Here is a 23827-nt window from a genome sequence, read left to right on the forward strand (position 1 = left end):
GTGACTGGTCAATATCTCAGGAACCTACCAGTATCCTTTTGGCCATCCCTATGCCTCTGCCATCCATAAAGTGTGGGTGACTAAGTCAGTCACATATTTAAAAGCTAATTACTGCCACCATATGTAAGGAAAACCAAAGAGGCAGCTGGAGCAGACCAGGCAGGCCCAACAATTTGAGGTTATAAAAATGGAGAAGGAGGCCGGGCGCAGTGGCTCACGCCTGTAATCCCAGCACTTTGGGAGGCCGAGACGGGCGGATCACGAGGTCAGGAGATCGAGACCATCCTGGCTAACACGGTGAAACCCTGTCTCTACTAAAAAATACAAAAAACTAGCCGGGCGAGGTGGCGGGCGCCTATAGTCCCAGCTACTCGGGAGGCTGAGGCAGGAGAATGGCGTGAACCTGGGAGGCGGAGCTTGCAGTGAGCCGAGATCCGGCCACTGCACTCCAGCCTGGGTGACAGAGCGAGACTCCGTCTCAAAAAAAAAAAAGGAGAAGGAATGGTTCCAAATGAAGCTTCCAAGGAAATATCTGCAAGAGCTGGTGATACTCTGGAGCAGAGGAGGAGGAAGCCACTGAAGAGACTCTGTGTAAAGCCTAATGATGAGTGGTGGTGCTGACACTCATCATTAGGTGGTGCTGACACCACTCATCATTAGGGCTATTTCTTCATTCCCCTCTTCATTGCTAGCACCTAGTTCCTCTTGGGTAATAAACATACGTTCAGGTAACAAACGATACACAAATTAAACAAATGATACACAAATATCAAACTAAAGACAAAGTACATACATTTGCATTGGCAATGTTTAATGTTTAACTTTTGCAGAACTGAAATTTGTATTCAAAGGCACAGAAGGAAGGAAAGGCAGTTATCAGAGCATGAAGTCACAGATAAAGGATGCTGAATAAAAGGCATAGGACTGCTCCTCTTTAGCCTCAGGAAAATAAATAATGCAGTACTAAACTAGATTTTCACTTTTATTATATTTCCATGTGAAGACATCACCCAAATGTCAGTGGAACAAAAGACTTTATGGTCAGATACCAAAGGTGCACAGTCGATCCCACTTTGGAATAAATGCCCAGAAGGTAAGCATTATCAGTGAGTGCCAGCTCTAGGCACAAACTAAGTTCTCATTCAGAAAGTGGACAGAGATATGAAGCAGTGAAACATACAGCTTTAAAAACTGGAAATCTTTCATGACATTTGTTTTCAAAGTAAACACTATCTGCATTTCCAGAACTGTAATTTTCAAAAGTAGAATCAGGCCTGATTAAGCAGTACTTATGACTTACAGATAAAATTACAAAAATAAAAATGAAAACTCTTCTGCCCTTGAAAGAGATAGAAAACTATATTTTTTCCCGAAATGTCATAGAGATTCATTTCACTCTTATGTCGCTTAAAAAATGTTATTTTTGTCTTTCATGTTCTGCCACTTTTAACATAGCAAAACGTGTTTAATATGGCCATCTCTGCTAAGTGAAAGGATGTATTATTTACTGCATGAATGAGAAAAAGCTACAATTTACTCCCAATGGGATCATATTTACCATGTGGGAAAAAAAGATAAAGACAGAGATTTTCCAAAAAATGAAAACAAACAAAACACAAAACTCAATGATTTAAAATATCCTATACATAATTTCTAACTTCAAAGCACTATGAAAAACTCTTGATCAGTGTGTAGCAAGAAAGGGAAGAGAGAAATTTAAAATTTGGTAGGAGAGCATTTTTCTAACTACCTTCATTTAAATAATATTGGCCTTACCAACTATTACCTTTCTTATTTAAAACACTGATTCACCAGATGAAATCATAACAGCATGAAAGTAAGACCAGATTTCAACTTAGGTATGAGCACAACGATTCAGGACCACGGTTTCCGCCTCACAGAAAGGATTCCCGAGGTGGTGCTCCCTCTTTCAAACATATGCCCTCAAACACCTCACATGCAGTTTCCATGTAAGTATATAAATAAAACAAGTTCTGTATTTTTCCAAACAATTTTACAACTTGATGGTAAATTAGATGTCAAAGATAAAACTATGCCTTTAAAAACATTAAGCTTCAAAATTCATTCGGTGTTTTCTTTAAGAAATGAATTATTAAAATCATTTTTGAAATGACATATTAAACGTATTTAAATCTGGGCTTTTCTGTACTTAATTTTTCTTTTAAAAAAAAGTTTAAAAACATCAAGAGCTGGAACATGCTACCAGGACAGAAATAATCAGAATGTCTTCAGTCACAGACCCTGGGCATCTCAGTGTTGCTTCATACTTTTCAAAGCTTGAAGTCTCTCTAGCAGTGGAGGATGAGAATAATGCCACATTGAGAACAACCAGTCAGAAACAGGGAATCCCAAGTTATCTTTGTTAAGTTTGATTAAAGCAGAATATAAGTCTTTAGCCTTCCCAAGTTTCTTGGCAAATGCATCAGCTTGAAACTCAAATCTGCGGCTTAGGACTGTTAGGCAAAAAGAAAGAACCTGAAAAAGTAAATGAAAGGGTTTTAGCCACTGTCTACCTCTTTGTTGTTACTGAAGGTTCCATGAGCTGAGACTGTAGAGGAAGTTTGGCTTGGGATAAGAGGAATGGCAGGACAAAAGAAAGATCACTAATATTTAGGGGACCTAGGGTGGGGAAATTATAAATTGAGCCTTATTTTCCCCCAAGCAAACAGGCCAGAAACACATATACAAGTCAAACATCCCTAACCGAAAACTTGAAATCTGAAATGTTCCAAAATCTGAAACTTTGAGTGCTGACATGAGACTCAAAAGTCATGCTCAGGCCGGGTGAGGTGGCTCACACCTGTAATCTCAGCACTTTGGGAAGCTGAGACAGGTGGATCACCTGATGTCAGGAGTTCGAGACCAACCTGGCCAATATGGTGAAACCCCGTTTCTAGTAAAAATACTAAAATTAGCCAGGCGTGGTGATGGGTGCCTGGAATCCCAGCTATTCGGGAGGCTGAGGCAGGAGAATTGCTTGAACCTGGGAGAGGGAGGTTGCAGTGAGCCAAGATGACACCCCCGCACTCCAGCCTGGAAGACAGAGTGAGACTCCATCTTAAAAAAAAAAAAAAGAGTTTAAAGATAATACATCTCAGTCCTCTGCCAAATTTATTTTGTTTATGCAGAAAACGTTATATGAATATGATCTATGCCCCTCCATTTTTCTTTCTTGGGGTCCCTACCATACATAATAGAAAAATATGATTCATTTAGCTCATCTTAACTTAACTCTGCAATCTATCCCAAGAAAGAATTCTTCCGAATGGAGATACCTCAAGATCTTCGATATTATTTCTTAGTGTAATTTGGAAGCCTTACCAAACATGATGAAATGTTGCCACTGTCAGGTTTGTTATATAGTCTCATTAACCTATGTATTATCACTCACACGGAATACCCCTAATGAGCTAACACAGAGCAATGTTCTTAAGTTTCATTTACCACAAAATACCTGATTTTGATTCTGTGGGTTTGGGTGGATCCCTCAGGCTATATGGAGGCAGGTGGTCATGGAGCAGAGGAAGTCACTAAGCCTCCCTACTGAGCCGTACACAGACTCAATTAGTGTTTGCTTTGTCCCCTCACACACATAAGATTTTTACCCAAGCACTGGTGAATATGTGGCCTAGGACACAACATTCTACCGAGTCCTTTTAGGTGTTCACCACTGAAGTCTAATTTTCTACTTACATTTTCCTAAGAGTATGCAAGCGTTTATTTATTTGGGCTTGAATTTTTCTGCTACTTTGTCATACTGACCAGTAAATCCAGGGACTAAAAGACTTTGTTTCATCTATTTGTTAAAACTGTACTGTTCTATTTCCTTTTCCACTATCCTGAAAGCTCTAGATTTGAAGCAGGTAAGAGCGTATGTGTGATAATTTTAAAGATCATACATTACCTCATTGTAAGGTGAAAAAATAAACTGGAAGATGATCAATAGTCCAATTAGAGTGGGTTGGCTATCATAAAAACCAAATGCAGCAAAAAGCTCCTTTCGACCAATTAATACAGCAAATAAAAAAAAACACAGGAAAGAATTCATCTAGAAAGAAGGACATGAAATTTCTAAGTTATTACCAAGCTGATTTCACTATGGGATCAGTAGCATCCATAAAGTATAAGAAATCAAAGTGTGGTCGGGCGCAGTGGATCACAGGGTCAGGAGATCGAGACCACCCTGGCTAACACGGTGAAACCCTGTCTCTACTAAAAATACAAACAAATTAGCTGGGCATGGTGGCGGGCGCCTGTAGTCCCAGCTACTCGGGAGGCTGAGGCTGGAGAATGGCTTGAACCCGGGAGGCAGAGCTTGCAGTGAGCTAAGATCGTGCCACTGCACTCCAGCCTGGGCAACAGAGCGAGACTCCGTCTCAAAAAAACGACAACAAAAAAGAAATCATAGTGTGATCTTAAGAAAGGTATCAGTGTGATCACAGAACAAATTATTTAAGTAGTTTTTACTTATTTTTATTTTTTTGAGACGGAGTCTCACTCTGTTGCCCAGGCTGGATTACAGTGGCACAATCTCTGCTTATTGCAACCACTGCCTCCTGGGTTTGAGCGATTCTCCAGTCTCAGCCTCCCAAGTAGCTGGGATTACAGGAGCCTGCCACCATGCTCAGCTAATTTTTCTATATTTTTAGTAGAGACGAGAGTTCACCATTTTGGCCAGGCTGGTCTTGAACTCCTGACCTCAGGTGATCCGCCCACCTCAGCCTCCCAAAGTGCTGGGATTATAGGCATGAGCCATCCTGCCCCACCAGTAGTTTTTAGTTTCACTTTTATTTCAAAAGTAAAACAAAATGTTCCCAAATGTATAAACTGTATCATTTTCTATAAGGGCAAGCTTCAGTGGAGCCTCCTATCATTGAGGGTTTGAAGTGGTCAATAGCAATGGGATATTTTCTCTCTGTAAAGGGTGAAGTGCTAGAATGGACTCTGGCCTTGTTTTATAAGACTGTAATCAGATACAACGTCTCCCACCTGACTTTGAAGTGGAGGCTCCAAAGCAACAGGCTTCCCTTGAATCCTCTCTAGGCCCACTGGAGCTGTACCAAATAGTTAGAAAGGTCAGGGGAGAAAGTAGATCCATCTTGAACAATAAATGAGTGGGGAAAAAAATAAAAAATCTATACCAAAATACAACCTCTTCGAGTAAGGTTGGAGAACACACAACATTCTTTTTCTGTAGCAAATTAGGATCTTGGAGGCCACATGGACCTTATTTAAGTGGTTGCTCCAAACCATTTACGAGACAACCCAAGAAGCTGTCAGCTTAGAATGGGGCTCGGAGCGTAAGAAGGCTCACCAGCTGCTCCAGGACAAAGGACAAGCAGCTTCGCCCTCATCCTTATCACTCAGTGGATCCATATGACAAGCTCCAACAGAAAACTCAGTGAAGTCTCCTACACTTATCATCTATGCATCCACTTTTGTCAAGTAACCATTGTCCTTTTGAAAAATAACTTTTGGTTTGCTACTGGGCCCTACTACAGACTGAATTCCTGGTCATGGGATACCATGATCCTGCAACCTGAACTATTCCTCCTGAACTGGATGCTATGTTAATCTGCCTAGCCAGGAAACTGGTATGCCCAGAAACACTTCATCATCAAGCATAAGTGATAGATATAAGAGTGGAAATGAAGCAAGTTATGAAGGCACCAGTAAGTTAAATAAGCAGGTGGCTCATACTCTAGTACACCAACTCCTGCCACCAACAACCCTCAACCAACCCTTACTCATAAGCCATTTCCTATAATCAATTAGTTGAACAGGAAAAAAATCAGAGCCTATTTTACAAATAACTTAACACAATATGCTGGCACCAGATGAATGTGGACTGCTGTGGCATTACAGAGCCACTCAGGGATGGTCTTGGAAGGTGGCGGTGAAGGGATATACTCTCGGTGAGGGGAACTTTAAGGTGTATATCTCACTGTCCACTCAGCCTGGGAGGAGAGAGAGCCTGAGGCAAGGATATATATCCTAATTCATTGGCAGTGGGAAAAAAATGGTTCGGCTGGATAATTAGGGCCTTGGAAAAAAGTAGAGGATGGCTAACAAGGAGATTTGGCAAAGAGGTATGTGACAAAACTTCCAAAATTACTGCAGAGTTTGATTATAGGTGGCCTAATGTTAATGTTCACCGAAAGAGTCCCACAGTCAAGGAGGCTCTTGGTCAACTGGGGAAGACACCTGCTCTGTGAAGGTCAGCTAGCCTTTCTCTGTAGCCACTCCATGACTTAGTCAAGGGACTTATGAATAGAGTGGCCACAGTGACAAAGATGGAGTTAATGTATTAGTCAACACAGACACCCTCCTCACTGGCACCTGCCATATGTCCAGTCTGTCCGGAGAAGCAATCAGTCCCAGTCTGGATAAGGTACCACATCTCAGGGACCAGCCAACCACCTTGTGGTAGGCTGATTCCATTGGAACCCTTCCCTCATGGAAGGGGCAGTGATTTTCCTTATTAGACTGAAAATTCAATTGAATTTGGACCTGGATTTATTTAGTCTTACTCAGTGCCATGTATCCACACAACACAGCTTCAAGCCAAGGAATGCATTTCTATACCTAAAGATACAGGAAAGTGCCCACAGGAGTTCACAAGTCTTCCCTTGTAATTCATCACCCAGAACCAGCTGGCCTTTTTATTTTAATTTTTTTTAGAGACAGGGTCTCCTTGTCACCCAGGCTGGAAGTGCAGTGGTGTGATCATGGCTCACTACAGCCTTGATCTCCCGGACTCAAGCCATCCTCTCATCCCAGCCTCCCAAGTAGCTGGGACTACAGGTGCATACCACCAAGCCCAGCTAATTTTTTAACCTTTTGGAGAGAAGGGGTCTTGCTATGTTGCCTAGGCTGGTCTCAAACTCCTGGCCTCAAGTGATCCTCCCTCATCAACCTTCCAAAGTATTGGGATTACAGGCATGAGCCACTATGCCTGGCTCAGCCAGCCTTTTTAAAGGTCTGAAAATCCACTGAAGATTCAGTTAAGGCCACATATGCTCAGAACTAGTCAACATGATATAGTGCTTTTTCACCCAAAGTCTAAACATCTGTTGGTTTAGAGGTTCTGGAACCCAGAGGAGGAACATTATTGGAATTGCTTTCTTTTTGTATTTTCTGCAATTTCCAATGAATATACAACTTTTTTTTTTTTTTTTTTTGAGAAGGAGTCTCGCTCTGTCACCCAGGCTGGAGTGCACTGGGATGATCTCAGCTCACTGCAACCTCTGCCTCCTGGGTTGAAGCAATTCTGCCTCAGCCTCCCGAGTAGCTGGGATTACAGGTGTGCCACCACGCCTGGCTAATTTTTGTATTCTTAGTAGAGATGGGGCTTCACCATGTTGGCCAGGCTGGCCTCGACCTCCTCACCTCAAGTGATCCACCATCTTGGCCTCCCAAAGTGCTGGGATTACAGGCATGAGCCACCACGCCTGGCAATAATAACTTTTAAATGAAAAAAATGTTTTAGACTGGGCGTGGTGGCTCACGCCTGTAATCCCAGCACTTTGGGAGGCTGAGGCGGGCAGATCAGCTGAGGTCAGGAGTTCGAGACCAGCCTGGCTCATGTGGAGAAACCGCGTTTCTACTAAAAATACAAAAAAAAAAAAAAATTAGTCCGGTGTGGTGGTGCGTGCCTGTAATCCCAGCTACTCAGGAGGCTGAGGCAGGGGAATTGCTTGAACCTGGGAGGCAGAGGCTGCAGTGAGCTGAGATCGTGCCATTGCACTCCAGCTTGGACGACAAGAGCGAAACTCCATCTCAAAAAAAAAAAGCATTTTAGGGTGGGCACAGTGGTTCACGCCTATAATCCCAGCACTTTGGGAGGCCGAGGCGGGTGCATCACCTGAGGTCAGGAGTTCGAGACCAGCCTGGCCAACATGGTGAAACCCCGTGTCTACTAAAAATACAAAAATTAGCCAGGGATGGTGGTGGGTGCTTGTAGTCCCAGCTACTCAGGAGGCTGAGATAGGAAAATCACGTGAACCTGAGAGGGAGAGATTGCAGTGAGCCGAGATCACATCACTGCACTCCAGCCTGGGTGACAGAGCGAGACTCCGTCTCAAAAAAAATTTTTAATTTAATTTTAAAAAAGCATTTTAATGTCCAACTTATCTAGGCTTGTTCCTTTTGATCTTCCAAGTTCTTACTCTGGAGGTGATGGTGGTGATAATAATAATTTATATAGTGCTCACCACATTCCAGGTGCTAGTCTAAAATCTTTACATGTATTAACTCACTTAATTCTTAAACAGTCCTATGAGGTATTATCATTCAATGAGGAGACAGAGGCAGAGGTTAAGGAACTTGGCTGAGGTCACACCGGTAGTAAGTCAGGGAGCTGTGATGGGAAACCAGGTAGCCTGGCTGTGGTGTCTGTCTTGACCTCTCTTATATGACCTCTCATGCCTGCCATAGTTCTAATTTGACTACCATGCCATAAAAAAATAATTGTCACTCCACACTTACCTGGCTAATAATGATATTTTTGACTGTATGTCCCAACTTCCAGTGCCCCAGTTCATGGCCTAGTACAGCAAGTACCTCCTCATTTTTACATCCTTGTTTCTTATTCTGAAAAAAAAAAAAAAGAAAAATAAATTATTGAGAACCTTTAAAAAGTTTTATCTTTTAACCCAGTAATAGCCCTTCATAGATTTTAACTTAAAGAAATAATCAGTTTTGTTCAAAACTGTTGTCTTAACAAAACATTCCCTGAACCACTGCTCCACATGAGACAATGGGCTAAGCACTGAAGACAGAATGACGAACAAGATGGACATTTCCAGACTACATAAAGCTTACACTCTAGACTAACTTAGATTAGGGAAAAAAAAAAACTGGAAGAAATAGAAATCTTTATCAATGGGACAATAGTTAAATAAATCATGATAAAGTTATATGATAGTCACACTGTATTACGAAACCATTAGAAATTTTGTTTTCAAAGATTAGGGCCAATTACAGTGGCTCACGCCTGCAGTCCCAACACTTTGGGAGACCGAGGCAGGCAGATAACTTGAGGCTAGGAGTTCTAGACTGGCCTGGCCAACATAGCAAAATCCCATCTCTACTAAAAATACAAAATGTTGCTGGGCGTGGTGGCTCATGCCTGCAATCCCAGCACTTTGAGAGGTCAGGGTGGGCGGATCACGAGGTCAGGAGTTCAAGACCAGACTGACCAACATGGTGAAACCTTGTCTCTACTAAAATACAAAAAATTAGCCGGGTATGGTGGCAGGTGCCTATAATCGCAGCTGCTCTGGAGACTGAGGCAGAATTGCTTGAACCTGGGAGGTGGAGGTTGCAGTGAGCCGAGATCGCGCCACTGCACTCCAGCCTAGGCGACAGAGCAAGACTCCATCTCAAATAATAATAATAATAATAGCCATGTGTGGTGGTGCATGCCTGTAATCCCAGCTACTCAGGAGGCTGAGGCGTGAGATCTGCTTGAAACTGGGAGGCGTAGTCTGTAGTGAGCCAAGATCACGCCACTGTACTCCAACCTGGGCGAAAAAGTGAGGCTCCATCTCAAAAAAAAGAAAAAAAAAAAAGGATTATGTACTGACATTGGAAAATGATTAGGTGAAGAAAGACACAAACTAAAAATATATGGTATGATTCTAATTATGAAACAATGTGAATGTGTATATAAAAATATACAAATATAAAAAGTAGACAAAGTATATACAAATGTTAACAATAGTTATTTCTTTTTTTTTTTTTTTTTTTTGAGACGGAGTTTCACTCTTGTTGCCCAAGCTGGAGTGCAATGGCACGATCTCAGTTCACTGCAACCTCCGCCTCCTGGGTTCAAGTGATTCTCGTGCTTCAGCCTCCTGAGTAGCTGGGACTACAGGCATGCGCCACCACGCCTGCCTAATTTTTGTATTTTTAGTAGAGACGGGGTTTCACCATGTGAGCCAGTCTGGTCTCGAACTCCTGATCGCAGGGGATCCACCCGCCTCAGCCTTCCAAAGTGCTGGGATTACAGGCATGAGCCACTGTGCCCGGCCTAGTCCCATTCTCTTACTAAGGAGCAAATAACCAAGGATTTACCAGACATATGAGGTAAGTTGTTAACATGGAAGATCTGATCCAGAAAAAAAGCAACATGAAATAAACAAATTATATAAAGAGAAAGTTTAGAAAATTAAGATACTGTACCTAAGAAAAAATAACAAAGTGCTGTAACATGGAAAATGCAGATAAAAAAATTCTTAGAAATCCAAGTTGAAGGCCGGGCATGGTGACTCACGCCTGCAATCCCAGCACTCTGGGAGGCTGAGGCAGGTGTATCACAAGATCAGGAGTTCGAGACCAGCCTGGCCAACATGGTGAAACCCCTTTTCTACTAAAGATACAAAAATAAAAAATAAAAAAAATTAGCTGGGCGTAGTGGTGCGCACCTGTAATCACAGCTACTCAGGAGGCTGAGGCAGGAGAATTGCTTAAACCCGGGAGGCAGAGGTTGCAGTTAGCTGAGATTGTGCCATTACACTACAGCCTGGGTGAGAGGGCAAGACTCCATCTCAACAACAACAACAAAAAAAGTAAGTTCAATAAAAGAATTGGAAGATGAGGCCAGGCGCAGTGGCTCACGCCTGTAATCCCAGCACTTTGGGAGGCCGAGATGGGAGGATCACAAGGTCAGGAGATCGAGACCATCCTGGCTAACATGGTGAAACCCCCTCTCTACTAAAAATACAAAAAATTCGCCGGGTGCGGTGGCGGGTGCCTGTAGTCCCAGCTACACGGGGGCTGAGGCAGGAGAATGGCATGAACCCGGGAGGCGGAGCTTGCAGTGAGCCAAGATTGTGCCACTGCACTCCAGCCTGGGCGACAGAGCAAGAGTCCGTCTCAAAAAAAAAAAAAAAAGAAAGAAAGAAAAAAAAAGAATTGGAAGATGATGAGGGAATTCTAGAAAGTAGAAAGAGATATATTTAAAATGGAAAAGACGGTTAAAAAGATAGGAGAGTTCAGTATAAGAAATCCAGCACTCGAGTAAGAGGAGCCCTGAAAAGACAGAATTTTAAAAATGGAGAGGAGAAAAATCAACAAAATAATTCCAGAAAATTCTTATAACCACAAGACCTCGATTTCCAGAATAAAAGAGCCTAATGCATACATCACAGTGGATGAAAACAGTGTGATACATATAACACGGTGGAAGAAAACAGATCCCCATCAGGGTATGTGAAATTTTAGAACAATGAAACAGAGAAAGATCTAACAAACTTCCAGAAAAGCAAAAAAAAAAAAAAAAAAAAAAAAAAAGTAACAAAAGGATCAGCAATTTTTTTTTTTTTTTTTTTTTTTTTTTTTTTTTTTTTGAGACGGACTCTCGTTCTGTCGCCCAGGCTGAAGTGCAGTGGCCAGATCTCAGCTCACTGCAAGCTCCGCTTCCTGGGTTGACGCCATTCTCCTGCCTCAGCCTCCTGAGTATCTGGGACTACAGGCGCCTGCCACCTCGCCCGGCTGGTTTTTTGTATTTTTTAGTAGAGACGGGGTTTCACCGTGTTAGCCAGGATGGTCTCGCTCTCCTGACCTCGTGATCCGCCCGTCTTGGCCTCCCAAAAGTGGTGGGATTACAGGCTTGAGCCACCGCGCCCGGCCTTTTTTTTTTTTTAAGACAGGGTCTCACTCTGCCACCCAGGCTGGAATACAGTGACAGGATCTCAGTTCACGGCAACCTCCACCTCCCAGGTTCAAGCAATTCTTGTGCCTCAGACTCTCGAGTACTGGGATCACAGGCATGAGCTATCATGCCCAGGTAATTTTTATATTTTTTGTAGAGACGGGGGTTTCATCATGTTGGCCAGGCTGGTCTCGAACTCCTGGCCTCAAGTTATCCGCCTGCCTTGGCCTCCCAAAGTGCTGGGATTACAGGCGTGAGCCACCATGCCTGGCCAGGATCAGTAATCTGAATGACTTCAGATACTTCATCAGCAGTGTTGGAATCAAGCAGGCAATGAAACGATGCCTTCACAATCCTGAAGGAGAAGTATTTCCAATCTAGAACTCTATACCCAGTCTAAGTAGCAAGCCAGTATGACAGAAAAATGAAGGCATTTTAAGCATACAAACTTAAAACTTTACCGATGTAATCTTTCTCAGGAAGGTACTAGAGGATGTTTTCTACCAAAATAAAGGAATAAATTAAGAAACAAAAAGTCATGGACCAGCCTGGGCAACATAATGAGACCCTGTTTCTACAAAAAAATTTTTAAAAAATTAGCCAGGCATAGTGGTGTGCGCCTATAGTCCCAGCTACTTGAGAGGCTGAGATGGGAGGATGGCTTGAACCCAGGAGTTCAAGGCTACAGTGATCTATGATTGTGCCATTGCACTCCAGCCTGGTAACAAGAGCAAGACTGTCTCACAAAAAAAGGGAAAAAAAATGCATCCTAATTTGTAAATGTAAAAAAATAATAATAATAAAAAAAGAAGACAATAAGCTCAGAGCCAGATGTTTTCAACAGGAACAACAAAGAAATCCAGAACATGGGCCGGGCCCGGTGGCTCACACCTGTAATCCCAGCACTTTGGGAGGCCAAGGCAGGTGGATCACCTGAGGTCACGAGTTCAAGACCAGCCTGGCCAACATGGTGAAACCCCGTCCCTACTAAAAATACAAAAATTAGCTGGGCGTGGTGGCGGGCGCCTGTAATCACAGCTACTCAGGAGGCTGAGGCAGGAGAATCCCTTGAACCTGGGAGGCGAAGGTTGCGGTGAGCCGAGATAGCGCCATTGCACTCCAGCCTAGGGGACAAGAGTGAAACTCCGTATCAAAAAAAAAAAAAAAAAAAAAATCCAGAACACAATAGAACACTATCTTTATCTTATGTATTTATTTACGTATTTATTTATTTATTTATTTTTGAGGCAGGGTCTCGTTCTGTTGCCCAAGCTGGAGTGCAGTGGTACGATCATAGCTCACTGCAGCCTTGATCTCCTGGGCTCAAAAGATCCTCCCACCTCAGCCTCCTGAATAGCTGGGACTATAGGCACACACCACTACACCTAGCTAATTTGCTAATTTTTATTTTTAGTAGAGACAAGTTCTCGCTATGTTCCCCAGGCTAGTCTTGAACTCCTGAGCTCAAGTGACCCTCCAGCCTTGGCCTCCCAAAGTACTGAGATTACAGGTGTAAGCACCTGGCAGAATGATTATCTTTAAATATAAAAGAGCTGTCATTTCTGCATTGATATCCAAGAATAAGAGCAAAATAAAAACAAAACCAGAATTTTCCAAAGAAATTCCTAAAGCACGGCGGGGCGCAGTGGCTCACACCTGTAATGCCAGCAATTTGGGAGGCCGAGGCAGGTGGATCATAAGGTCAAGAGATCGAGACCATCTTGGCCAACATGATGAAACCCCGTTTCTACTAAGTACAAAAATTAGCTGGGCATGGTGGCGTGTGCCTGTAGTTGTGCCTGTAGTCCCAGCTACTTGGGAGGCTGAGGCAGGAGAATCGCTTGAACCCGGGAGGCAGAGGTTGCAGTGAGTTGAGATCACGCCACTGCACTCCAGCCTGGTGACAGAGTGAGATTCCATCTCATAGAAAAAAAGAAAAAGACAATCCTAAAGTATATACTTCTGAAAGAAGGAAAATGATTTCTAAAAGATGTGAGGTGAATAAGGAATGTTAAGCAGAAAAACAGATAAGCATATAGACGAATCTAAATGATAACTGTATAAGACCAAAAAAAAAAAAAATGACAATTTGGGGGATAAACAACAGGATAAAACTAAAATAAAAGATGAAAGGCATAATGGTTTCAAAGTATTTAAGGACCCTGGATTGTTCCGGAAATAGTGAAGATATCATGTATTTTAAGATCTTCAGATATGTGTGCATGCTTAAGTTTTAGCGGCAATCATTAAAAGAATAGTAATACTAGAACATCCAAAGATGAATAATGACCTAAGCAGAATTTTTTAAAAACCTTCAATCAGTTCTTAGAAAAAAGTGGGAGGGTGTATATGTTGTGTTGAGGTGAGAAGATAAGGGTGGAGAACAGAAAGGACAGAAAAGAGACACAAAGGGCATAAAATAATATGGCAGAAATAATTCCAAATATGTCAGTAATCACAACATACATAAACTAAACCTGTCAATAAAAAGATAGTAACTGTCAGTATAGCTTTAAAAACAACCATAATAAAATCTATTAACATGCTATATACAAGAGACATTGAAAATAAAAGGCCAAGGTTAAAAGTAAAAGGATGAATTAGATAGTGGTTTAGTGATGGTTATACAACTTTTTGAATATACTATAAGCCACTGAATTACACGCTTTAAAATGGTTAAGATGGTGAATCTTATGTGAATTTTATCTAAATTTTTTTTTTGAGACGGAGTCTCACTGTATCGCCCAGGCTGGAGTGCAGTGGCGCGGTCTCGGCTCACTGCAAGCTCCGCCTCCCAGGTTCACGCCATTCTCCTGCCTCAGCCTCCTGAGTAGCTGGGACTACAGGTGCCTGCCACCATGCCTGACTAATTTGTTGTATTTTTAGTACAGATGGAGTTTCACCGTGTTAGCCAGGATGGTCTCGATCTCCTGATCTCGTGATCCACCCGCCTCAGCCTCCCAAAGTGCTGGGATTACAGGCATAAGCCACTGCGCCCGGCCATCACTAAATTTTTTTTTTTTTAAGTAAAAAGATGACCTCTGAGGCCGGGTGCAGTGGCTCATGCCTGTAATCCCAGCACTTTGGGAGGCTGAGGTGGGCGGATCACAAGGGCAGGAGTTTGAGACCAGCTTGGCCAACATAGTGAAACTCCATCTCTACCAAAAATAGAAAAAATTAGCCAGGCTTGGTGGTGGGCACCTGTAATCCCAGCTACTCGGGAGGCCGAGGCAGGAGAATCACTTGAACCCGGGAGGCGGAGGTTGCAGTGAGTCAAGGTCATGCCATTGCATTCCAGCCCGGGCGACAGTGTGACTCCGTTTCAAAAATAATAATAATAATAATAATAAAATAAAAAATAAAAAAGATAACCTCTAACAAACACTAACCGAAGGAAAGCTGGGACACCTGTATTAATATCAGACAAAATCAACTTTTTTTTTTTTTTTGAGATGGAATTTAGCTCTTGTTGCCTAGACTGGAGTGCAATTGCACAATCTCAGCTCACTGCAACCTCTGCCTCCTGGGTTCAAGCGATTCTCCTACCTCGGCCTCCTGAGTAGCTAGGATTACAGGAATGCGCTACCACTCCCAGCTAATTTTGTATTTTTAGTAGAGATGGGATTTCTCCATGTTGGTCAGGTGGGTCTCGAACTCCCGACCTCAGGTGATCCACCCGCCTCGTCCTCCCAAAGTGCTGGGATTACAGGCGTGAGCCACCGTGCCCAGCCAACTTAAAGGCAACGTAAAGGCAAAAAGGATTATTTAGGAAGGCCACAACACAATCATAAAAATTTCACTTTACCAGGAGGATACATTAATTTTTAATTTGCATGTAACTATACACTGGCCTCAGAATATATTATTTCAAAACTGTAAGATTTGCAAAGAAGGCCGGGCGCAGTGGCTCACGCCTGTAATCCCAGCACTTTGGGAGGCCAAGACGGGCAGATCACGAGGTCAGGAGATCGAGACCACCCTGGCTAACACGGTGAAACCCCGTCTCTACTAAAAATACAAAAAAACTAGCCGGGCGTAGTGGTGGGCGCCTGTAGTCCCAGCTACTCGGGAGGCTGAGGCAGCAGAATGGTGTAAACCCGGGAGGCGGAGCTTGCAGTGAGCCAAGATCGCGCCACCGCACTCCAGCCTGGGTGACTGAGCAAGACTCCGTCTCAAAAAAAAAAAAAAAAAGATTGCAAAGAAAACTTGACAAATCTACTATAATAAAGGATAGTAACAGACCCCTATCAATAATGGAAACACCAAACAAATAAAATATTAATAAAGATATAAATATTTGAATAAAATAATAAACAAGTTTGATCCATTGGACACATACAGTACCCTGCAACAGTTAGAGAACATATATCCCAGAAAGTTCAGGTTAAAGATTTTGAAATACGCTTCAGCTACTGAAAAGAGCAAATTACGTAAAAAAAAAAAAAAAAAAAGAAAAAAGAAAAAAAAAAAAAAAGATGAACTTGGAATAGATTTTGTTTCACACAGCTGAGAAAATGCAGCCTCATGAGAACACAGACAAGATTTATTGGAATCTAGATATTCTACCACTTTCCCCCTCTTTCACCAGTTCCTCATTTTTTAAAGGAAAATGACCACATATAGAGAAGCTAGGTCCCTTGTATGAGAAAGAGGGATAAATTATAGTGATTTGCAATACATGATTAACATTTATTACCTCTTTCCTATTTAAATTTTAGAGTTTGGGTCACAGTACTTTTAGTAGAGAAACGCATCACATAACTAACCTCGTTCCTTAAAGAGCTAAGAGACACACACTTACCTGTACCTTCAGGGAATGGTCATGAAGGAGTAACAAACTAAAGCACCAATTTATAGACTACTCTAAAGGGAAAATTAAGAGTTACAACTGAAGGATTACATACAAAAATACTGCAGAAACATTTTTAACAGCAAAAAATTGGAAACAATCCATATATTCAATAAAAGGAAAATGGTAAAAAAAAAAAATTATAGTTTAGAAGACTAGAAATATATCTAGTAAGATGTTTATGGTTTGTTGGATCATTATTTTTGTTATTGATGTTTTCTAACTTTTTTATTTTTACTTTTATTATTTATTTATTTTTTGAGACAGACTTTCACTTTTGTTGCCCAGACTGGAGTGGAATGGCACGATCCTGGCTCACTGCAACCTCTGCCTCCCGGGTTCAAGAGATTCTCCTGCCTCAGCCTCCCAAGTAGCTAGGACTACAGAAATGTGTTATCACACCCAGCTAATTTTGTAATTTTAGTAGAGATGGGGTTTCACCATGTTAGTCAGGCTGGTCTCAAACTCCTGACCTAAGGTGATCCACCAGCCTCAGCCTCCCAAAGTGCTGGGATTACAGGGGTAAGCCACTGTGCCAGGCCGACTTTTCTACTTTAGTAATAAGCAAAAATATAGCTAATGTTTTTGTTTAATAATAACAGTGATAACAGCTTCCATTTATTAACTGCCTATGTACAGATACTGTAGGTATCAGATATTTTACAAACAGTTCATTAATCTTCACTACTATAAGGCAGGTATTAATAGCCTTATTTTACACAAAGTAACATGGTCCTTAGGCTTCTGTTTTCACCAGTCACCTGCTTTCCAATATGAATTATGCATTATTTTATAAAACAACCAATTCTCTATTGTTCAGGATATGCTCTCGTCTCTTGGTTTGATGTCTGGATTTAGGAAGCTGTTTAGAACAGCATCAGGGTCACACTCAAAGATATGCTGACGTGGAATGATTACAGCTTAAACAGTGTGGATCACTTTCCACAGAAAGGAGACTTTCTTATTCATGAGAGACTCTTAGCCCTCGATTTTCTTTTCTTCCCACTCTAATTTCACATAAGAGAACAAAAATAGGTACTGCCCATCTATTAGTTTTCTTAGCATTTTCCTTTTTACAAAATTCATACACTACCTCATTTGATCCTCACAACACCAAGTTGGGCAGATGGGAAGAAAGGTCTTCATTTTAGAGATGAAGAAAAGGAGGTAAGAAATTAAAATGTCTTGCTACTAAATAGTGGGTAAAATCCACCTCTCCGGAGCCTGCATCCTTTCCATCATATTTATCAACTGGGAAGACTTTCATATAACCCTAGTACTTACTGGGGAAATACTTGCTGTCTTCTACAAAAGGGCAGCTTATATATATTTAAAATTATTTTCTTAAATTGCTTTTGAACATTTTGCATTTTTAAATTTTCTGTACAGATAGGGGTCTTGCTATGTTGCCCAAACTCCTGGCCTCAAGCAATCCTCTCACACTGGCCTCCCAAAATGCTGGGATTACAGGCGTGAGGCACTGTGCCTGGCCTTAAATTGCTTTTGAGACAGGTTGTTTCAATTCTTCTATTTGTCTTCTGAAGGGTAAAATTCCAGCCAGGTTTCCCAGTTATCTTTTAAAATGTAATAGCCATTATGGACACACTCATCAAAATGTTAGTTATCTCTAAGGGGTGGGATTTCAGGTAACTTTAGTTTTTTTCTTTAAATTTCTGTTAAAAATGAAAAGCTTCATGTTCTCTGTACCATCCAGGCTAACACCATCTTTGCATCCCTTACTGCATTGTACATAGTAGGCATTCAGTAGCAAGTGCTGAATAAATCTGCTTCCTAAACTTCCACCACATCTGTGTACCCTCCATGTAATTATTTACTTATTTCTTTAAACCAATCCACTTTTTAAAACTAGCCTTATCCTAAGTGACAATACATTTGTATGAAATCATGAGTTTGATACACTAGTTTCATTTTCCCCCAATATACATTAATAGATATAAAACTAATCAAATTTAAAATGTTGATATACCTAAAATGATCTCACCAGTGGTACATGTGCCAAAAAGCAATAAAGTAATAACTGTTGAGTCTTTTTTGAGACGAAGTTTCACTCTTGTTGCCTAGGCTGGAGTGCAATGGCACAATCTCAGCTCACTGCAACCTCTGCCTCCCAGGTTCAAGTGATTCTCCTGCCTCAGCTTCCCAAGTAGCTGGGATTACAGGTGCCCACCACCATGCCTGGCTAATTTTTGTATTTTTAGTAGAGACGGGGTTTCACCATGTTGGCCAGGCTGGTCTCAAACTCCTGACCTCAGGTGATCCACCTGCCTCAGCCTCTCAAAGTGCTGGGATTACAGGCGTGAGCCACCGCACCCGGCTTGTTGAGTCAATCTTTGACCTTCTCCTTCACTTCCCATAATATCAATCTCTAAGTACAGTCATGTATCATTTGATGATGGGGATATGTTTTGGTAAGTGTGTTGTTAGGTGATTTTGTTGTGTAAACATCATAGTGTACACTTACACAAACACCTGTCTATCATGTTACCACACTGAATACTGTAGGCAACTGTAACACAATAGTGAGTAAGTGTGTATCTAAGCATATGTAACCTTAGGACAAGTATGGTTACAAACATGGTATTATAATATTATGGTAGCATATTCGGTCCATTATTGACTGAAATGTCATTATGTGGAGCATGACTGTACTTTCAATCCATCCTTTATTATGACTCTTGCACTTACTTGGACCTCTCATTCTGGCGCAGGCCCTCATTATCTCACGCTTATCTTGGTCATCTTAATGCAGTAGACTCCTAGAAGTCTCCTTGCCTCCAATCTTTGCTCTATTCTATATTCTGCCATCAGATTTGAATCTTCCTAAAATAAGCTTGGGCCTCTACCCAAATTAAACTTTCCAGGCCACTGGAAACAATCACTTGATGGCTTCAGGAAAAAGCATTCAAAAAACTGGTCCTGGCCTACCTTCCTATCCCCATCTACAAGAATCCATTTAATCATTAGTTTCAGAACAGGCATTGTGAACTTTATCTCTATTTATTCCTAGCCTTCAACCTGAAAAACCCCAGCCCCAAGTCAAACTTCTACCTACTTCAAATAGCCTCACTTCTAAGAAACTTGCTGACCATTAGAATCTGCATCAATATCTCCATTTCTGAAAGCCACACTATATCAGCTGCTACTCATGACATTTACCATGCCCTGCCTTAAACTCTAGGCTATTTGTCTCCTCTACTGTAGGTTCTTTAGGGTAAAACTATGTCTGTTGTATCTTGTCATGTAATATGTATTTAGACAGTAAAATATTTGTAGTTAACCAATGAAGCAAAGCAGGCTCTTTTTGTTTGTTTTGAAGACATGGTCTCGCTCTGTTGCCCAGATTGAAGTGCAGTGGAGCAAACACAGCTCACCGCAGCCTTAACCTCCTGAACTCCAGTGATTCTCCCATCTCAGCCTCCCGAGTGGCTAGAACTACAGGTGGGCATCACCACGCCCAGCTATTTTTTTATTTTTTGAGAAGATGAAGTCTCACCATGTTGCTCAGGCTGGTCTCAAACTCCTGGCCTCCAGCAATCCTCTAACCCCAGCCTCCCAAAGTGCTGGGATTACAGGTGTGAGCCACCACACCCAGCTGCGGGCCTCTAAAGCAGCCAGCAAAATAAGTCAAATCCCATTCAACATACTTCAAAGGACCACTCAATTGTTTTTGTAGCCAAAGAAAACTATTCTCATAGACATTAAACGTCTGTTATCTCTGTACTTTGCTTGTAATCAGTGCACCATTAGCTAATGTCTAGGTTTAGACATTACTTAACATTACCAGGTTTAGACAATGCTTAAGATGCCTCTTAAGCAGGTTAACTTTCTTTTTTTTGAGACAGAGTCTCACTCTGTCACCCAGGCTGGAGTGCAGTGGCACAATCTCAGCTCACTGCAGCCTCTGCCTCCTGGGTTCAAGCGATTCTCCCACCTCAGCCTCTGGAGTAGCTGGGACTACAGGCACGCGATGCCCGGCTAATTTTTGTATTTTTAGTGGAGATGGGGTTTCACCATGTGGGCTAGGCTGGTCTCTAACTCCTGACATCAAGTGGTCCACCTGTTTTGGCCTTCCAAAGTGCTGGGATTACAGGTATGAGCCACAGCGCCCGACCATAAGCAGATTAACTTTCTAAACTTGCATGATTCTCTAGTGCTATCACTGGGTTATTCTTTCTGGACTTCAGTTTTCCTATCTATAAGATGACCTTAATATGTCTTCTAATCCCTTCACAGAATTTTATTTCCTCTACATATTTATAATAGGCTAGGTACTTTACTAGAACCTGTTTTTAGGGTCAAAACAGATGCTCAGATGCTAATCATTTTCTGGTACTCTCTACATTTTGATAGACAGTACAAGGTATTTCACACATATTATTTGATTTAATCTTCAAAATCCTAAAATGTAGGCATCTTTAGCCTTGTATTTCTCAACCAGGGGAGACCTGACCCCACCTGAACCTTTAGGGGACATCTGGCAATATTCTGAGACATTGTCACAATTTTTGGAGGTTGTGGGGGGGAAATGGCCCCTAGTGGCGAGAGACCAGGGATGCTGCTAAACATCCTATGATGCGCAAGATGCCTCCCACAACAAAAACATTATCTGTCCCCAAAAAATAGTGTGGAGCTTGAGAAACCCTATTGGCCTCATCTTTCAGTTAAGAAATCAAAGATTTAGAAAGCTTGGCCGGGTGCAGTGGCACACACCTATAATCCCAGCACTTTGGGAGGCCGAGGCAGGCGGGTAACTTGAGGCCAGGAGTTCGACAAGCCTGGGAAACATAATGAGACCTCATCTCAAAATAAATAAATACATAGATAAATGAAAGCTTAACTTACTTGCACAGAGTTACACAGATGGTGAGTGAACAGGGATCTAAAATCATCTCTGTATGACACCAAAGGCAATGGCACATTCCATCACACATACAAATACTGATGACCGTTTCTGACAGTTTGTATTGTTTCTTATCATTGTCCCCTCTCCCCCATTTAGTCTTGATATTTTAAATTCTGCTAATCAATATCAGTCAGTCTTATCCAGGAAAAGGATTCAGAAGCAGCTTTCTCAGACTCTCAGGTCAGATTCGAGAAATGTCTTTTCTTGTGCTCCCACTATATCTAGAGTCTAAAGCTTGACAGTAGCAATTAACGTATTGTACTGTGATTGCATGACTAGCTCCCCTTTGGACTGTAAGCTTAAGAAGAAGGTATTCCTTTTGATTTTTGTGTACCTAGTGCCAAGCAAAGTATCTCAGCACAGAGTATACATTTCATAAATGTGTGTTAAACAAATAAAACAGACTAAATTACATAATGTATCCAAGGATACAAAGCTACTAAATGACAGAACCAGGATTCAAATCCAAGTCTCTCCATTGCCAAAGCCTATAATTACTGTCTTAATAAAGCTAAAAATTAGATGTTTATCTTTTTATCTTGCTTGTGGGAATTCTTTGATCATAAACACATCAGAAATTTTATACACACACACACACACACACACACACAAGTTACTGTTTTAAAGACAGCTTATAATCATATGAATTTTCTTACAGAGCTTCCAATTTTAATCTCTACATTCTATAAAAGCTTGCAAGGTAGTTAGCATGTAATAATAGTGGTAAACTCTCCTAAATACCAGAACTATAAAGGAGCCATGGTTTTTTATTTGATAGTCTCCCTGAATTCAACACTCACTGCATAGAAATTGATGTTATTTTGAGTTGTCACAGGAACTGTGTATAAAAACTAAGGTAGAGTCTCTTAGGAAAAAAGAACTCACTTTAACTTTAGCTTTTATTTCTTCACTGTTCCTTTCTTCCTCATTGCGGGGTTCCATGCCAGAATCCTCCTGGATGTCTTTGTTTAGTACAGAGTACTCTTCTAGTAGAGTGTCAAACAAAACTATTCGCTTGTTCTTGAAGAAGCCATAAAAATAAGCATTGCTGTGGGAAGAGCGTTTAGATCCTAAGGAAAAGACAGTTCAAAGCATGGAATATAATTAAAAAGTTTGGGGTCCTTTGGAGAGACTCCTAGAAATTTAATTACTGGAAAGGACATTAACATTTTAAAATCGTTTAATAGAAGAAAAACCATATCAATATAATTCACCACCAGAAGTGGAGAGTGTCTGGTTTTTTGCCAATAAATGTGCTCATCACAGCTTTATAGCAATAAGTAAATAAGTAAAGCCTAAACATCCAACAGTTATGGAATGATTCAATTATAGTAAAACTATAAAATAGAATTTTAAGCAGCCAGAAAAAAATTATACTTCCAAAGAATTTTAACAAGAAAAAGCTCACCAATATATTGTGAAGCATACAAAACTTCATATATATAAGGTTCCATTATTGTCAAGAAAAAGTGTACATGTATTAGATGGGTGCAAACGTAATTGCGATTTTTGCATTGTTGAAATTTGCTGTTTGATATTGGAATACATTCTTAAATATGGTTATGTTATATGTCATTTTAATGCACATTTCTCGTTTTGTTTTTTGCTAATGATTTATTACTTGCTGTTTATTTTATATTTATTTTAGATAAGGGAAATGATATTAGACAAAAAGCAAATTCAGCCGGATACTGTGGCTCATACCTGTAATCCCAGCACTTTGGGAGGCTGAGGCAGGCGGATCACTTATAGTCAGGAGTTCGTGACCAGCCTGGCCAACATGGTGAAACCCTGTCTCTACCAAAAATACAAAAAATTAGCCGAGCATGGTGGCGCATGCCAGTAATCCCAGCTACACGTGGGGCTGAGGTATGAAAATTGCTTGAACCCAGGAGACAGAGATTGCAGTGAGCAGAGATGTCGCCGCTGCACGCCAGCCTGGGCAGCAGCAGGAGACTCTCTCACAAAAAAAAAAAAAAAAGCAAATTCAAGCAATTTTCTTATTTGAGTTCAAAATGGGTCATAAAGCAGTAAAGACAACTCGCAGCATCAACAACGCATTTGGCCCAGGAACTGCTAATGAACGTACAGCACGGTGGTGGTTCAAGAAGTTTGCAAAGGAGACGAGAGCCTTGAAGATGAGGAGCGTAGTGGTAGGCCATCAGAAGATGACAACGACCAATGGAGAGCAATCATCGAAGCTGATCCCCTTACAACTACACAAGAAGTTGCCGAAGAACTCAATGTCGACCATTCTACGGTCGTTTGGCATTTGAAGCAAACTGGAAAGGTGAAAAAGCCTGATAAGTGGGTGCCTCATCAGCTGAGCAAAAATAAAAATAAAAAAAATCATTGTTTTGAAGTGTCATCTTCTCTT

At 41.3% G+C, this 23827-nt stretch overlaps 1 protein-coding gene across 2 annotated transcripts in view; it reads right to left on the reverse strand.

The window, feature by feature from the left end:
* Positions 1–790: 790 nt before the first annotated feature.
* ZMPSTE24 (zinc metallopeptidase STE24) overlaps positions 791–23827 on the reverse strand; it is a 46336-nt gene continuing 23299 nt past the window's right edge. The window contains 4 exon segments of one of the 2 annotated variants that reach the window (NM_001257446.1): positions 802–2496; positions 3926–4069; positions 8509–8613; positions 22336–22520. In NM_001257446.1, coding sequence (NP_001244375.1) covers positions 2272–2496; positions 3926–4069; positions 8509–8613; positions 22336–22520 — 659 coding nt within the window. In that variant the 3' untranslated portion in view covers positions 802–2271. 2 annotated transcript variants of the gene reach the window in all.

This window comes from Macaca mulatta, chromosome 1 (genome assembly GCF_049350105.2).
Source record: "Macaca mulatta isolate MMU2019108-1 chromosome 1, T2T-MMU8v2.0, whole genome shotgun sequence".
Classification (NCBI taxonomy): Eukaryota; Metazoa; Chordata; class Mammalia; order Primates; family Cercopithecidae; genus Macaca; species Macaca mulatta.